Source organism: Scyliorhinus torazame, chromosome 16 (genome assembly GCF_047496885.1).
Source record: "Scyliorhinus torazame isolate Kashiwa2021f chromosome 16, sScyTor2.1, whole genome shotgun sequence".
Taxonomy (NCBI): Eukaryota; Metazoa; Chordata; class Chondrichthyes; order Carcharhiniformes; family Scyliorhinidae; genus Scyliorhinus; species Scyliorhinus torazame.
In genome coordinates this window covers 135,785,852-135,804,180 of record NC_092722.1, presented here as the reverse complement: position 1 = coordinate 135,804,180, position 18,329 = coordinate 135,785,852, and the positions used below count along the sequence as shown (strand labels likewise).

Here is an 18,329-nt window from a genome sequence, read left to right as displayed (position 1 = left end):
AAAAGGAAAGGAGTATTTTCAACTTTGGTTGTGCCTTTGATTATGCTGCATATCAATAGAGAAGTGTTGTTGCAATTGTATAGGGTATTGGTGAGACCACATCTGGAGTATTTTGTACAGTTTTGGTCTCCTTATTTGAGGAATGATGTGGTGGCATTGGAAGCAGTTCAGAGGAGATTCACCAGGTTGATTATAGGGATGAAGGGGTTGGCATATGAGTAGAGATTAAACAGTTTGGGCTTATACTCGCTGGAGTTTAGAAGGGTGAGAGGTAAAGTAAATGTAGACCAAATGTTCCTTCTTGTAGGCCAATCTAGAACGAGACTCGCAGATCTAGGTTGAGAGGCGGTAGATTTAAAACTGAGATGAGGAGGAACTACTTCTCGCAGAGGGTGGTGAATTTGTGGAACTCGCTGCCCCATAGTGCGGTGGAGTCCGAATCATTAAATGGTTTCAAGAGGGAGATACATATAGTTTTGATTCAAAAGTGGGTTAAAGGGATTTGGGGAATGGGTAGGTAGGTAGCTTTGAGACCACGAAGAGATCAGCCATGATCTGATTGAATGGCGGAGCAGGCTAGAAGGGCTGAGTTGCCCCCTTCTGCTCCTAATTCCTATGTTCCTACTTCTTTGAACTTATTTGTTTTGAGTCATTCAGTTCTTTATCACCCATGATTGGTCTGAATCCTTTGATGCTGTGTTTTATTTCAGCATTTCTTACGTAATGGAAATAAAGTTGGAAAAAAAATTATACAAAAAGTTTTGAATAGAATCTTGTTGCTGTTGGTCTGTTTATCGGAGCATTTACTTGTTCGTAACTATTAACTGGTGACAAAATTCAGCCAGGTTTTTTGCAGAAGTTGAATTAGCAGATATATTTTAATATTTTTATTGAATTGGAAAAATATACAATAATAATACATAATCTTTATTGTCACAAGTAAGCTTACATTGACACTGCAATGAAGTTACTGTGAAAAGCCTCTAGTCACATTCTGGCGCCTGTTCGGATACACAGAGGAGAATTCAGAATGTCCAAATTATATAACAGCACGTCTTTCAGGATTGTGGGAGGAAACCGGTGCACCCGGAGGAAACCCATGCAGATACAGGGAGAATGTGCAGACTCCACACAGACAGTGACCCAAGCCGGGAATCAAACCTGGGACCCTGGTGCTGTGAAGCATCATTGCTACCCAGTGTGCTACAATGCCGCCCACAGGGGATGGATTTGGGCTACATCAGCAGTGTAAAACAGGCTGGTAGCAAATTAAAGCCAATTTATCACTACCCAGTTTTTATTTGTCTATTTTGTCAACTTGGAAGCTAGGAGGTCTTGTAGCACAGTGGTAGCATCTCTGCCTTTGGATCAAAAGCTCCGGGTTCAAGTCCAACATCAGGGCTTGTTGGCCATGGAAGGAGTGTTCATAATGCAGTTTGATGGGTTGATAATCATATCAAGAATTCTTCCGCCACTATTCCCCAATGGGAAAAAAGTGTGTGAAGACACACTAAGAAAAAGTTGATTTCAAACCAAATAAAAGCAACATCGGCCCAGAATTCCATCCATGGGGCTGGTTCACTGAATCAGGAGATTACCTGGATCAGCAAACCCGACCTTGCAAAATGGCTGCATTCACGGCAATGTTTTAGTCAGAGGGCGCAGGCAGAAATAGAAGTCAGAGAGCGATGACCTTGGAATGAATACGCAGGGGTCAGAGGTCGATGACCTTGGAGTGATGAATAAGCAGGGTGCAGAGGCAGTCTGGGCACAAGACCTGCCTCTGTGATCTGGTACTATGTTTAAACAAATAAAAAATAATGATTAAACAATCTTCCAGCCTTCAACCTTCACATCCGCATATAGTCCCTATGCTCCATCCATGTTGGGGGGAAGGGGGCTGTGTGTATTAAGGGTGACTGTGGGTGATTCCTGATTCCTTTTTGTCATTTGTTTATGTAAACATGTGGGCTAATGTTTGGGGTTTGGTGGGAGGATTGGATCGTTATTGATATGGGAATTGACATATTTGTTGCTGATTGGTGTTTATTGTTGGTGGGTGTAAATTTGGAAGAAAATATGAAAAAGGAGGCGATTAAATATATATATATTTTTTAAACAATCCCAAAGGCTGCGATACCTCTTCCAAATGTGTCCTGGGACCCTATCCAAAGGCATACCCTAGCTATCTAAACAAATCCACCAAGTTCAGACCCCCTTTTACCTATTCCAGTCTGCCCACTCCAGATTCCGCACACCTCGCCTTTCAAAATCTCACTTCAGGGTAGGCATCTGGTGATGTAAATGATCAGCTGACTCTACGAATCGCGCATGTGCAAATCCCGGCCCAACTCCAGTCCTGTCCCGGCAAAAATAGGGAATGCTGGGTTCGGGGGCAGGCATAGAATTTTCAGCCATTTCTGGGATGGGCATCGTGACGGAGAGCCTCTCCATCGTGGTGAAAGCCCAGGCCAGTGTATCTAGAAACCAGTGTATCTAGAAAGTGAGTCTCAAAAAATAGTTTAAACTATTGTTCTGTGAACTTCAGTGGAAAAAAAGAATTGGGAGCAGCAAAAAATTGACTGCCGATTCTCCACAAGCCTGTTTCGTGCTCCTCGTGCTGATTAATTTCCCTCCCTAGATGATTCATTCAGTGAGAATAAATTAGTATCACAGATTTATTCCTTCATCTTCTTAACCTGTACGTGCCTTCTACTTATTTTCTATGGAACTAGGTATCCTATTGATCTGTGTTTTCAAAATCCTTTTATAGATGGATGTGAAGAGACCTGTAAAGAGAAAAAGCGGCAGGAAGGTGTAGGTCATGAACTGCAAACAAGTGAACGAAATCCAGCAGATGGCTCTTCAAGCACTGAAGACCTGCCATATGACTTAAACGTACTAAACAATGGAACAACAGAGGTTATTTGCAAGGCAGTGAAGTGTGCGCGTGACGTAGATCCAGATTCCACTTTTGAAGCTGATAAGATTTTCCAGCCGAGTTCAGATTCCATGGCTTCAGTAGAAATATGTGAGAGAAGGGAGGCTGTTCTCGCCATAGGTCCTGAAGAAACAACTGCTGATGTGAAGATCAAAGGACATGAGGCTGATCGGATTCCACCTGCTCCTCAGAAACGTTCGACAGCTCGGAAGAGAATGTTGCCAAAACTACCGACAGAAATGGTGGGCAGCGCGCAGCATCTTAATCGTTCCAAAATGGAGTTGGGCAGGTCTGCCACATCTAACCTGTCACCTGTTTCATTTTCTGACATTGCTGCAGGTTCTTTGTCTTCCCTCGACTCTGTCAACCTATTGAATGTTACGGACTGTCCTCAGAAGGTACAGTTTAGAACTAAGAACAATGACTTTACTTTCATTCCAAAGTGTAGTCTTCCATCAGAAATATCAAACGTGAACAACTCAAGTGAGTGGGCACAGAAGGTCTCCAATATGGAAGTGGTAAATAAGAACTTGCCCAACAGTTGTAACTTAATTTTCGATAAGAACAGAGAGCGATCACTGAAATCTCCCTTCACGTTGGGGAAAATGTCTTCCACTAAAAGTCTCAAAGCTAAAATCGCAGCTGCAAAATTTACTTCAGCGGGCATGAATAGCCAAATTGATTTGCGTTCTTCCAGTGGTATTTTATTGGAAACAGAGGCTGTAGTTGGAGGCTACAGTATCAACATTCCAGGAACAGAAGGAAATGATTATTTGTCTTGCATGGATAGTAATCTTTCAGAGGCAGAAAGAACTATCGGTAGTCATCAGTGGAATTATTTCAAACAAAGCCGTTGCCAAAGTGTAAATGACTTATCAAAAAGTAACTCCATGCTATTCAGCAATGTCACCCAACTCTATCAAGATGATAATTGTGAGCAATTGCCACCCACCAGAGCCACTGAAAATAAACCTGCAGAATTTAGTTTTGACAGTCAGGTACGTGTAGGTGTGACAGGTTCTGTGGAACCATGCCGGTTGATGTATTTCTCAAGCGCAGTGTTCTGTACATGTGTGTTGCGCATGACAACACTTGACATCCATCTCGGTGGCTCCATAGCTTTTACTGCCACCATTTCATGCAACGACGACAAGTCTTTTTCAGTGAACGATTCGTCATTTTCACTATCGCTTTGAAAGACCACTTGGAATTAAATATTTCTTAAGTTCAGGACAAAGGCTAACCTGACTTGTCCTGCAAAATGCTAGGATTGTCATGTTTGACAACCATTTTTTGAATTTTTAATCAGTGCAAAATACACAAGATTATAATGTGTGGGTAAATATTAGGACCACGGAGAGAGGTGTGTGACAAAGGAATGAGATTTTTCTCATATTCCTGGGCACACTAAAATCATTTCTGCGATATTTCTGTTTGGCTTTAGTTTAGCATTGTATTAAATTGCTATTTTTCAGTTAGTGGAGTACAAAATTCTTGTCTTCCCCTGAGCTCTCTATTTCAGGTGAGAAACCTTCTTTTCTAATGAGTTTCTCCCTCAGGATCTTCCTGTACCCTGTATTAGGGAAGATGGTGGCATAATGGTAATATCACTGGACCCCTAATCCAGAGAGCCAGGCTAATGCTTTGGTTCAAATCCTACCATGGCAGCTGATGGAATATGAATTCCATTAATAAATCTAGAATATAAAGGTAGTGATGGTGCTTGATACGATTGTCGATTTTAAAGAAAAACATCCACTGCACTAGTGTCCTTTAGGCAAATAAATCTGCCATCCTTAACTGGCCTAGCCTACGTGTGATTCCAGACCCACATCAATGTGGTTGATTCTTAGCTGCCCTCAGTTCATAGAATCATAGAATTTAAAGTGCAGAAAGAGGTCATTCGGCCCATCGAGTCTGCACCGGCTCTTGGAAAGAGCACCCTACCCAAGCCCACACCTCCACCCTATCCCCATAACTCAGTAACCCCACCCAACACTAAGGGAAATTTTAGACACTAAGGGCAATTTAGCATGGCCAATCCACCTAACCTGCACATCTTGGGACTGTGGGAGGAAACCGGAGCACCCGGAGGAAACCCACGCAGACACGGGGAGGACATGCAGACTCCGCACAGACAGTGACCCAAGCCGGGAATCGAACCTGGGACCCTGGAGCTGTGAAGCAATTGTGCTAACCACTATGCTACCAGTTGAAGGGCAATCAAGGATGGGTAACAAATGCTGGCCTTATCAGTGGCGCCTATATCCTAGGAAAAAAAAGAAAGAAAAAGAATATTATCTTGCAGGTGAAAGGGTCGATGACTGCCTGCTTGACTTTCAGGCCTCTACGCTTGCCACACTGGACATGGCTGCTAAGAATTGCACATGAACGATCTATGATTTTCATGATTTTACCTCTCATTTTAAGGAAACAACTGGCCTGCACTCGCTGCTCACTCATGGAAGCACAACTGGGCTTTGGAGACTCCCCAAGTAACTAATTGTGATCACGAACCTGCGCTCGATTCCTCGCTAAGCGGCTAACTTGCTGTTTCATCTACTTCGAACATTTTTCCCTTTGGGTTTTCATTCAGTGATAGAAGTGAAAACTGTGTTGAACTAATGTTTGCAATTCAATTTATTGCAAGGAGGCATTGCTATGGAAATTTCTGCAGCAGGACAAAAATGTAATTGCACCACTTTTTTAAATCCTGCACATGCCATCAAAATATCAAGTAATCCCACAATGGAAAATACTAAGAATATTTAGAATATTTATTCCTTAAGGAGATTATTGTCTTGCACCAAATGACTTTCTCCCCTGGTCTCTAACCATGATGTGGTCTGGTTCCTGATACTTTCGGCTGATTACTGCATTTGTTCTGTTCTCCAAGTGACAACTATCCTGGACAGCACTGCATCTTTTATCTCAAACTGCTTTTAACAATGTGTGCTAACTTCCAAGATGAAAAGTGTCATCAATGTGTTATTTCTTTCCAACAAGAGAGAATATTACCATCCCCTCTTGATGTTCAACATCATTACCATTGCTGAATCCCTCACCATCAACATCCCAGCCCAGAGGCTGGGAATTCTACTGTGAATAACTCACCTCCTGACTCCCCAAATCATGTCAGCCATCTACAAGGCACAAGTCAGGAATGTGACTGAATTCTCCTCATTTGCCCAGATGAGTGCAGCCCCAACAACACTCAAGGAGCCCCACACCATTTAGGACAAAGCTGCCCTCTTGATTGGCACCCTATATACTATCTTAGAAATTCACCCGCTCTACCAGTGGTGGCAGTGTGCATCATATACAAATTACACTGCAGCAACGCGCCAAGCTCCTTTGACAGCATCTTCCAAACCTATGACCTTTACTATCTAGAAGGACAAGGGAAAGAGATACCACCTTCAAGTTCCCCTCCAAGTCACAAACCATCTTGACTTGGAAATACATCGCTGATCCTTCACTGTTGCTGGGTCAAAATCCTGGAACTCCCTTTCTAACAGCACTATGGGTGCATCTACACCAGTGTTTTTCAAACTTTTTTTCTCAGGACCCACTTTTACCAACTGGCTAACCTTCGGGACCCATGCCGGCCGACCTTCTCGACCAATGCCGGTTCACCTTCGCAAACCAGACCAGCGGATGTTCGCGACTCACATGGGCCGACTTTGTGGCCCACCATTATTTCTTACCTTTAATGCAATGGGTGAACCTGCTTGATCCTCACAATCTCACTTGCTTTGTCATTTAATGTTACATTTCTGCAAAGAACTTCAGCTGACGATTTCCATTCTTGCTGCATCCTTTGAAAAAATTCAGGAGGTTTGTCCTCGAATTCAGCATGCCTTTGAAGTTGAGGGTTTTAAACTTTAGGTTACCAGTACCTCCCTGCATATAACACATGTGGGCTTTGCATCCTGATTTTCATTGGCATTATTAAGATAGCCACGCACCAATAAATAATTTGTAGACTGCTTTGTACCCGACTTCAGTTTTTTCTTTGTTGGGTGTTCACCAGAAGCCCTCGAGCTCTGCATACAGCTCACACCAGCGCTGCTTTGTCCTTCCCTGGACTCTCCTGTGATGCTCTCTCCAGCAGATTCAGTTGTGAGATCCTGACTTGTTTGTGACTCCGGCCTCTCTTCCTTATTACAAAATAATCCATCTGCAGCTCTTCACACAGTCCTGGAGCTTGCTTGCTGGCAGCCACAAATGGAGGATCTCTCCTGTGTGGTTTTGCGTCCAAAGCACGGACGTACAGGGCACGTGACGTCAGTGTACGTGCTGCGCTCATGACTTGCTCTCTGCCACCGCTTTTGGCAGGAAGACTCCATCGTTTGTATTTAAAGGCCAGTCGCGGCCAGCATTCTTGAAAGCCGATTGCGGCCGTTGGTCGCTTCTCCCGCAATCGGTAATGCCGCGACTGATCGCTCCGCAACCCTCCCAACACCCATAGTGTGTCACAACCTTGAGTTTGAAAATCCCCGATCTACACCACATGGAGTTCAAGAAGGCAGCTCACCACCTTCTCAGGGGCAATTAGGGACGGGCAATAAATGCACATATCTGAAATAAAACAATTATTTTGAAAGAACATCTTATGGCAAAGAAGCTTTCATAAGTATTAATTATCATTGCTCAGAAATCTACTTTTTTAAATAACCATAATGTTTCAATTTGAAATTAAAGTTAATTTTGAAAATCAAGGGCAGCATGGTGGCGTAGTGGTTAGCACTGCTGCCTCACTGCGCTGAGGACCCCGGTTCGATCCCGGCCCCAGGTCACTGTCTGTGTGGAGTTTGCACATTCTCCCCGTGTCTGTGTGGGTTTCACCACCACAACCCAAAGATGTGCAGGGTTGGTGGATTGGCCACGCTAAATTGCCCCTTATTTGGAAAGCAAATTATCGGGTACTCTAAATTTTTTTTTAAATCAAAAATTTTTGCTGGATAATGCATAATGCACTCCTCTAGAAACCTGGTGGAAACTGAGAGATGTCTTGATAGAAGCACAGAGTTATTAAACCTGTTCCTAAACCTGTGTGAATGTGCTTTTGTTGTTGAAGGGCAGTACAGGGTGTTGCATTTATTTTCTTGAGTTGGAAAGCTTGAATTTTAAATTGAAATAAACTGAAATATCTACTTGAGCTCTCTACAAGTTCTCCGACATTTGTCAGGAAACTTACATATGAATAGCCATTTCCCACCCCCACTTCCCCCAAAGAAGTATTTTTTCTCGTATACAGATTGTCCTGGCATTCCTCATGCTGTCTTTCACTGGACATCAATAACTACAAGATAGGGTAATAGCAGGTTAATACAATAAGCTTATAATTGTCTATTAAAGGAGGCCTGCTTTCGGCTTTATCTGCTCAGCTTTGCTGGTACAATTTCTATTTCCTCCCTTGCATTTATTATTAGTGTGGCCTTTAGCTTGCTTGCATTGCCATGGTTAATATGGCCAGTGTACTGATTCTCATTTCTTACCCCCCTCTCTGTAATAGTACATTTCACTAGAGGAGCTACTCTCTGAGGATGATAGGCCCTTGAAAGATCATGAATTGTGGGCTCTATGTTATGAGTGCTTGATCAGTCTGCAACTCTGCAAAGATTACCCAGGTATTGAACAAAAAGGCTTGTTAAGATTTTTTTATCTGTACATTTAAAAGTCTGCACTTTTGATTCCTTTTTTATTCATTATTGGGGCAATGCGGAGAAAATGTTATGTTTTAAGTGTTTGTTGCATCATGTCATTTAATTTTTTTAAGGATGCTACTCTCCATCAATCTAGTTGTTTACTGAGGTTACATTTTTTAAGAGCGACCATACACTGTTGATCTTTGCAGAGACTCGGAGCAGTAAAATTTGTTGATGTCATAAAAGACAGCAGTTAAAATTTTCTGAAAGTGAAATAGAACTGCAAATATATGTTGAAGCTAATTGCAGTTGATTGTTGCAGAGTGTTAATCATAATGGCCAGACCCATAAAGCCTCACATTGTATCCCTCGCCTGTGCTGAGTTAGCTGATCTCAGGCAAATCAATAATGGCACAATCCTGTCAACCACATTTGTTATTGTTGGGCAGGAGAAAAATCAGCCGTTGTTCCCATTCCTGATATCTGTTCTACAGCCTTTATGGAAAATGTGCAATTGTGCAGATATCAAGCGAGGTAATGAGAAGCTAGCCCTCTGACCCCAAAATCTGGTTCACACATGAAGAAGATCCCTCCAATTTGAGGTAATAGTGATCTCCTGGTACCTGCATCATTGTACCTAATATAGTTCAACATCTTTGAATAGGACGGGAGAGTGTTATTGTATTTTAATTTCTGTGGTTCTAATATTTAGAAAAGTTATTAATCCCTGTAAGGCCCCAGAAGTTGGAGACATTTGTCCACTTTTGTTAAATAACAATTGTCACCTTAATATTCTTACAAATTCTTTACTTGATTGATCAGCAAACATCTAAAATTTGCTTCATTAAACATGTGGTTCCTTTTGAAAACCCTGTGCTTGAAGCTATCCTTACATGTTCAGGCTCAATAACCATTTGACATTTTGCTCATACAGCTATTCACATTCATTCTCTGAGGTACAATTCTTACCTCAATGACTCAAAAACACATTTTTGCATGTCACCAAAGTGATTGGAAAACATTCCATTCTTTTGCTACAATCCCAGATTAAATTTTTTTAAAGTTTTGTTTGACTTTAAACAATGTTGGAAGTAACGTCCTCATAAAATGGTGGGAAAGTTTTATTTTAAAAAGTACAGTGGGTGTTATTTACACAGGTGCTCAGATAGTGCTCCCATATTTCCTCAAATAATAGCATTGCTCGAAAACACCTTTCTGCTGACATTCTGTCTCCTGAACATTTTTCAGTAAAATGCAATGGCCTGGATTTTCCGGCCACCCTGCAGTGTGCCAAGGCTTGCCACTGGTGGGAACTTCGAGTTCAGCCAAAGTCTATGGGCCTTTTGCGTGGCTAGCACACCTGACCGCCGGGGAACTCGCCACGAGGGGTCGCCTTCGGCAGAAGATTCCACCGGCGGGACGAGCCGCAAAAAACTACCCAATATTATTGTTACATACCTGGATAAGATTGAAGGATCAATTTAGTCCTGATGATTGACTGTGGCATTTGGAGTCTCTATGGCCATCTGACTGGATATAATCCACTGCAGCCACTTCCTTCCCATACCAGCCTCCCCGAACAGGCGCTGGAATGTGGCGACTAGGGGCTTTTCACAGTAACTTCATTTGAAGCCTACTTGTGACAATAAGCGATTTTCATTTCATTTCATTTAATTTTCATGGTGACCAAAGGAAAATGTCCAAGTCAAGAGGACAACAAATAACTCTGCAAATGGCTGAGGTAAATCTTCCTTTGATCCTCCCCATCACAGTGTACGGAAGAAGCTCCTTTCTGAATATGCATCAGTTTTTCATCTACAGTTTTTTTTCCTTTCATTCTAAATATCAATTTATGCTTAGTGAGTTGCCCAACCTTTCTTACTCTAGATTTACCTCTCAGGAGTACATTTTGCACATTTTAGTCCATTGATGCCATATTCAAACTTCTTTGTTGCGATCTGACGAAAAATGAATATGTTGGCTCCAAGAAGCGACCACATGGGAGCGTAAAGGATACAAAGGTTTATTTAAATGTTGAATGAAAACTCTATACTCCACCACTCCCCGAATGAACTCCCGCAACCTGCGCACACCCGGGCCGGGGGTTTTTGTGTCCAGATTTGTTCCCCGCAAATGTGGACGCTCTGTACCTTCAGGGGGTTTACTAACCTAATCGTCCCGGTCTCGCGGCTCTCATCTAAGTTAAAACAAAATGCTTGTTTTATCTTTTGGCGAGTTCTGCTTTGCTTTGTTATTTTGTTATGTAGCTAATAATCCATCATTTTGCGTTGCTTTTTGGTAACAATTTGCTGGCCACAATTGCTTTTAGACTCCTTCCCACAATTGCCTATAGTTTCTGTTCAGTTCAAACATTCTTTGTCCATTTTTAATGTTTCTTTTTGGGGTTTTCGTCAGAGGAAAAATACATCTGTGTTCCAAAGCTGGGTGTTTAAATGGTCCTTTAAATGACCTTGTCACATAATGATATGCAGTGTAAACTTACACATAGGCCTGCATCTTTAGGATGACGAGCATTTGGCGCCTGCCATCCTGAGAGGCCTGCTACCAATCTATGCTTGATTGAGCATTGATTGGCAGCAGGCAGGATCACCGTTCGTCCCGGGATGGAAGTCTCACCTTGGAGACCTCTCCAGCCCCTCCAGGCACAGTGCTGCAGTGGCCAGAAGAGGTACTGCAATGCTGTGCTTGTGCCTCTAAATCCGGGGACTGCACTAAATAAATACCATGGGTCCTGGGAGGTGGGAGCAGCGTGATATTGGTGTTGGGGAGAAGGCCCGGGCGGGTGGAGGGTCGGAGCTCCCAGGTCCCTGAAGGGAGGTGCCCCAAATATTAAAGGGCCTTCAGATTGAGGCCCCCATACTCTATCTGCCCGAGTTCACGATTGTCAATTTTTTTTCTATTTGGCATCTTATGTAGGCACCTAAGAGCCTTAATTGGTGGTCTTCCCTTTCGAGATTCTGTCCGCTCTAATATAAAATTGTGTTTGGGTCAGGGCGGCTGGGATCCTGGCGAAAATCCCATTCATGCAATTCTACGCTCCCACCCCCCCTCCTCTGGCCTCGGAACCCGCTCGGGGGAGTGTAAAATTCTGGTCATATTGTCACATAACAGGTGAAATACCTTTGGCTTTTTGAGGCCATTTTAATATACATTACATTTGTGCATTTGCATTATTTTCTTTGTTGATCACCTTTTTGTTACTCTGCCTTTTACTCATTTTCTCTCAAGTCCCAGCAATTAATTTTTCATTTGTTGCTTTGTTAAACTATTCGTTGATGTCTTCCTCTTAAACTCTGTGCATCTGTACATTTCCTTGATGCCCATTGAAAATGTCACCTATCACACGTCTTTAACAATGCTGAAAATCCGATACCACATTTGTGCTACTTAAGTTTATTATAATTAGAGAACATGGAAGCTGGATGGACAATATGTGGTTATGATTTGTTGTTGATGTGTGCTGTGGTCAGTTAATTCATTTTGTAAATCTAATTCAGCAATGTGAAACAGTGAAAAATAGTGTCACTATGTTTTCTATACATTTTGTAGAGTACTTGTGTCTAGAGTCTGCATACATTGACACCAGTGGAGAAGTCCTATTTCTCTCGCCAACGAGCAATGGTATGCCGAACTACATCTTTACTTTCTGTCTTTTGTACTTTATGATTGAAACAAAGTAATTTGAATATTTTCAGTAGTTAACAGCAACTGTAAGATTCAGTTTATTGACACCCATTCTTTCTCTTTAGGAGATCTGGATTCATTCTATTTGGCACCTGAATTTGAAAAACAAGGAGATGTTACAGAAAAGGTTTGATCGTTAAATGGAAAGTACTTTCCTGTAAAATCCTACAAATAGCCAGTACATCTCTCTGAAGCAATGTGTCTTCTCAACAGGCTTGCGTTTATGGTATTGCAGCCATTTTGTGGGCGGCAGCTAAGTTCAATGCTCCAGTGAATCAAAAGTTGCCATTATCCAGAAATCTCAAGAATTTGCTATTGGATATGGCGAAGAGAAACGCCACAGAAAGGCCTTCAATTACAGACGCAATGGAGGTACATGTACCAAACCTCTCAGATTCTTGCTAGCCGTTTCTGCTAAATAGTTTTTTCTGCAAATGACATCAAAGTTATTGAATAATTATTGAAAATACATTTCTCAAAATTAAGGCAATGTGTTTTGCCCACAGGCGTACAGGCATTCTATCTGTGCTTGCAAGTTATGCAGCTTTATTATAACCACAACGTCTCAGGTGTAATCCTGCACCACCATCTATCTGTACTAGCTTGTCATTGTCTATGCTGCTGATAACCAAATTGCATCTGTATTCGTTTTTTAAAATTTAGAGCGCCCAATGATTATTTTTCCAATTAAGGTGCAATTTAGCATGGCCAATCCAGCCATCCTGCACATCTTTGGGTTGTCGGGGTGATACCCATGCAAACTCCACACGCACAGTGACCCAGGGCCAGGATCAAACCCGGGTCCTCAGCACTGTGAGGCAGCAGTGCTAACCACTGCGACACCGTGCCGCCTATCTGTATTCTGATAAGTTTAGATTAATCGACAATAATCGTTGAAACTTTGAGAATAATCAAAATAATGTTATGTATTGAAAATAGACATTCAATTCAATCCACCAGGTTACCCTGATCTTTTCCGAATCAGTAGAGAATTTGTTATTTCAGTGTCAATTTATAGTCAAGTCTAATATATTATCTTATTGATTGAAAAAGGAGAATATTTCATGGCATTAGTAGTAATAATATTTTCAGCTCTATAAACCGAAAACTTAAGAGTAGCAGTTTATTAGATATGATTCAGGTGGAGTAATGACACACTAGTTCAGGACAATCTATTTGTCAGGATTGGGTTACTTGAACTTTATCAATATCGTAAGAAGTCTTACAACACCAGGTTAAAGTCCAACAGGTTTGTTTCGATGTCACTAGCTTTTGGAGTGCTGCTCCTTCCTCAGGTGAATCCATATAGCCTGAGAAGCCCCAGTAACTTATTCTGCTACAATCTACTCCTAAAGGAATGCTCCAAATCCAATTAGTTTTTCAGTGTTTTGCTTGAATTTGACATTTACTCATGAACTTCTTCAGACTTGTTAAAAATTAATTCAAGGGATGTGCATGTTGCTAGCTGGGCCACCGTCTCATCCCTAGTTGCCCTTGAGAAGGTGATGGTGGTGAGCTGCCACCTTGAACTACTGAAGTCCAGCTGGTGTAGATAAATCCACAGTGCTGTTCGGGAGGGAGTTCCAGGATTTTAACCCAGCGACAGTGAGGGAACAGCAATATATTTCAAGTTGGGACGTTGAGCAGATCGGAGTGGCACTTCCAGATGATGGTGTTCCCATATATCTGCTGCCCTTGTCCTTCTAGATGGTAGTGGTCGTGAGTTTGGAAGGTATTGTCTAAAGAGCCTCGGTGAGTTCCTACAATGCATCTTGTAGATAGTGCACACTGCTCCTACTATGTGTCTGTGGTGGAGGGAGTGAATGGACAGGGTACCTCGCAAAGCTCATGGGAATCCATAGTAACTGACTGGGTGGTGCAAAATGGGATGGGTGACTTTGACAGGTGCTGATCTTCATTTGCTTTGTTCTCTCATTCTGCTAGTTATCGTTTTAATAGAATTATAGAAATTAAAGTAACAGAAAAGGTGAGGAGCTAAAGTTGAATTATGGGGAAAGGTATTTTTTACTATGTCCTGCAAATGCAGAAAGCTTACCTAAATTTAGACCTGAAACAACAAAGCACCGAACCAACTTTTATGCTTATGTAATCATTTTTTATTTTCACAGATTTGTAACAATTACCTTATTAAACGAGGAATTTGCAGCAGGGAGATTTTGATTTTGCTGAGGAATTCTATGATACAGGTAGTTCTATTAACTTCTTGTTCATAAAATAATTCTGTTGGGAGTTCCTTTCATTCTTTGTTCCCTAAATCTGAGTTTTAATTTCTGGTGCACCACTGCCAGAGTTGCAATAGTGTTGCTCCCATTAGAGTAAGCACAAGAGCTTTATGGACAGAGGGATGTAATGTGATATTTGAAACATCAAAACATGTTATTATTCATTTTACTCCCCTTCTTCTCAACAGAACACATTTGTAGATCATTAATTTTGAGGTATCATTTGGTTCTATGCAGTCATCATCAGTTGCTGTTCAATACTTCTTCATTCAGTTTTTCCCAACTCACTTGGGGTCACCGGAATGCTGTTAGGTCATCCTTCTCCATGTCGCATTGTCAGTCACCCATTCCTCTTCTAATCCCGATGGGTCGAAGTGCCTCGAAACTACGTCTTTCTACCTGGTCTTAGGCTTGCCTCTTTTTCCTTCCGGCAGTCCAATCTCCATTATTCCCCTCATCAGATTTCCACTCGTCCCCCCACCTCTCTCTCTGCAACAGATGACCATACCATTTCAATCACTTCAAAGAATCACAGAAGTGCTACAGTGCAGAAGGAGGCCATTCAGCCCATCATGTCTGCACCAACTTTCCCAACAAGCGCCATGATTAAGTGCCATTCTCCTGCCTTCTTCCCGTATCCTTGCACATTATTCCTATTCAAATAATCATCTAATTCCCTCTTAAGTGCCTCAATTAAATACTTCCAGGCATCTTATTCCAGATGGGCGGCATGGTGGCACAGTGGTTAGCACTGCTGCCTCACAGCTCCAGATACGCGGGTTCAGTTCCAGCCTCGGGTGACTGTGTGGAGTTTGCACTTCCTCCCCTTGTCTGCGTGGGTTGCCTAAGGGTGCTCCGGTTTCCTCCCACAGTCCAAAGATGTGCAGGTTAGGTGGATTGGCCATGCTAAATTGTCCCTTAGTGTCCAAAGGTTAGGTGGGGTTACAGGGTTGTGGGGATAGGGTGGAGGTGTGGGCTTAAGTAGGGTGCTCTTTCCCAGGGCCGATGCAGACTCAATGTGCATAATGGCCTCCTGCTGCACTGTAAATTCTATGATTCTATGACCTGAACCACTCATTGTGTGAAAAGGTTTTTTTTCTCACATCACATTTGCTTCTTTTGCCCTCTCTTGATCATTTTGCAAGAAGGAACTGTTTCACTCTATCTACTCTGTCCAGCCCCTCATGATTTCGAAGATCTCTAGCAAATCCTCTTAGTTTTCTCCTCTCCAAGGAGAACAGTCCCAACCTCTCCAATCTAGCCTATTAGCTGAAGTTTCTTATCCTTGGAACCATTCTTGTAAACCACTTCTGCACTCTGCTTTCACATCCTTCCACCACCAGGTGTGGTGCTCAGAACTGTCCAGCTGAGATCTAACTAGTGGCTTGTATAAGTTCACCATAACCTCCTTGCTCTTATACTTTATGTCCCTAATAATAAAGCTCATAAAACTGTGCTTTAATACCTGCTCTCCATGTGTCCTGCCACCTTCAATGATCTATACACATGTACACTTTGGTCCCTCTGCTTTTGCACCCCCTTAAGAATTTTACCCCTTATTTTATATTGTCTCTCCATGTTCTTCCTACCAAAATACATCACCTCACACTTATGTGCATTGAAATTCATCTGCCACCTACCTTCCCACTCCACCAATTTGTCTATGGGTGGGGTTCTTGGCTGCACCCGCCCAGTGACCGGAAATTCCTGCCCGAGGTCAATGGATCTTTACATGGTCCCCGTCCCGTCCGTGGCGATCTTGAAAGAATCCAGCCCAATGACCTTTTAAAAATCCACACTGACCCCCTGACAGTTTGAAGTCATCTCAGCTACTTTCTTTGATACTCCCACAATCTTTGCTGTTGGCTCCCCTACCCCACCGATGTACTAGTTCCTGACACTGACCTTTCTCCTCACTTCCCAATCAATACAATTTGCCTATTTTTCCAACTTTGACTTGACTGTATCGTGGTCCCAGAGAGATCCGTGGGCCATTTTCCAACATGTCAATCAATCAATGTCATTCAAGAAGAATGATTGGGCCCATAGTGTTGGGTGGGGTTACTGGGTTATGGGGATAGGGTGGAGGTGTTGACCTTGGGTAGGGTGCTCTTTCCAAGAGCTGGTGCAGACTCGATGGGCCGAATGGCCTCCTTCTGCACTGTAAATTCTATGATAATCTATGCTGTTCGGGGAGGCTGGTACGGGAATTGAACAGCAGCACGGTTCAATTCCCATACCAGCCTCCCCGAACAGGTGCCGGAATGTGGCGACTAGGGGCTTTTCACAGTAACTTCATTGAAGCCTACTCGTGACAATAAGCGATTTTCATTTCATTTCATTTCAAATGGAGGCTTTAACCCACACCCCAAACCAAGTTTAAAAATTCAGTAGACCATTCCACAAAAAAGTGAGGGTGAGGGACTGACTAAATACAGGAGAGTCATGTAATTAAAGACACTCATTTGACACACTCATAATCAATAATATATCTAGGCAGAAATCATGGGCGGCATTCTCCGCTCCTATCTGTGAAGGGACCCATTGCGAGAAAGAACGGAAAGTGTGGCGTTCAGGCAGAAATTCATTTTTTTTAACAAACAATTTTATTGAGGCATTGTAAACAGTTACAGATAACAGAAATGTGCAAACATCAATATAAAACCAATACTTCAATCAAACCATACTGCACATGCCCGCTCCTCTCCCCTAGACACTACCCGCCTATTTATCCCTCCTACTCTACTCTAATCTGCCCCCTCCCCCCCGCTGACGTTCACTCTCCCGCGAAGAAGCCGATGAATGGTTGCCACCTTCGGGCGAACCCCAGTACAGATCCCCTCAAGGCGAACTTAATTTTTTCCATACACAGAAAACTTGACATGTCCAAAAGCCATAGTTCGGTCTTTGGGGGGTTTTGAGCCCCTCCATGCCAGCAGTATTCGCCGCCAGGCTATTAGGGAAGCAATGAACATCTGCCTCTTTCTCCCCCTGGACTTCCGGGTCTTCCGAAACCCCGAAAATTGCCACCCCTGAATTCATCACCACCCTTGTTTTCAGCACCGGGGACATGACCCCCACAAATCCCTCCCAGTACCCCCTAAGCTTAGGACATGCCCAAAACATGTGAACATGGTTCGCTGGTCCTCCCGCACATCTAGCGCACTTGTCGTCTACCCCAAAGAATTTGCTCATCTGAGCTACCGTCATGTGGGCCCGGTGAACGACCATAAATTGAATCAGGCTGAGCCTGGCACATGTTGCGGTTGAGTTTATCCTACTCAGGGCTTCCGCCCACAGCCCGTCCTCCATCTCTCCGCCAAGCTCATCCTCCCATTTGAGTTTCAGTTCCTCCATCTGGGACACTTCCCCCTTCATGAGCACCTTGTAGATATCCGAGACTCTACCCTCTCCTCCTTCTCCTCTGGAGACTATTCTGTCCTGGATCCCTATTGGTGGGAGGCGTGGGAAGGATGGGACCTGTCTGCGTACAAAGTCCAGCATCTGTAAGTACCTAAAGTCATTTCCCCTTACCAGCCCAAATTTCTCCTCCAAGCCCCTCAAACTCGCAAAGCTCCCCTCCAGGAACATATCGCCCACCCTCCCCACCCCCGCCTGCCGCCATGTTCGAAACCCTCCATCCATGTTCCCGGGGGCGAATCGATGGTTATCACATATTGGAGCCCAGGCAGATGCACCCCCCCCCCCCCACCCCCATGCCTCCGCCACTGGCCCCATAACTGCAGGGCCGTCCCCACTACCAGGCTGGTGGAGTACCTGGCCGGCGAC

General features: G+C 43.2%; 1 protein-coding gene across 1 annotated transcript in view; it reads left to right on the top strand.

The window, feature by feature from the left end:
- kndc1 (kinase non-catalytic C-lobe domain containing 1) overlaps positions 1-18,329 on the top strand; it is a 268,776-nt gene that overhangs the window by 126,576 nt on the left and 123,871 nt on the right. Inside the window, exons 6-11 of the mRNA XM_072479132.1 lie at positions 2,774-3,939; positions 8,460-8,574; positions 12,163-12,234; positions 12,363-12,424; positions 12,511-12,669; positions 14,427-14,504. Coding sequence (XP_072335233.1) covers positions 2,774-3,939; positions 8,460-8,574; positions 12,163-12,234; positions 12,363-12,424; positions 12,511-12,669; positions 14,427-14,504 — 1,652 coding nt within the window. The remainder of the gene's footprint in view (positions 1-2,773; positions 3,940-8,459; positions 8,575-12,162; positions 12,235-12,362; positions 12,425-12,510; positions 12,670-14,426; positions 14,505-18,329) is intronic.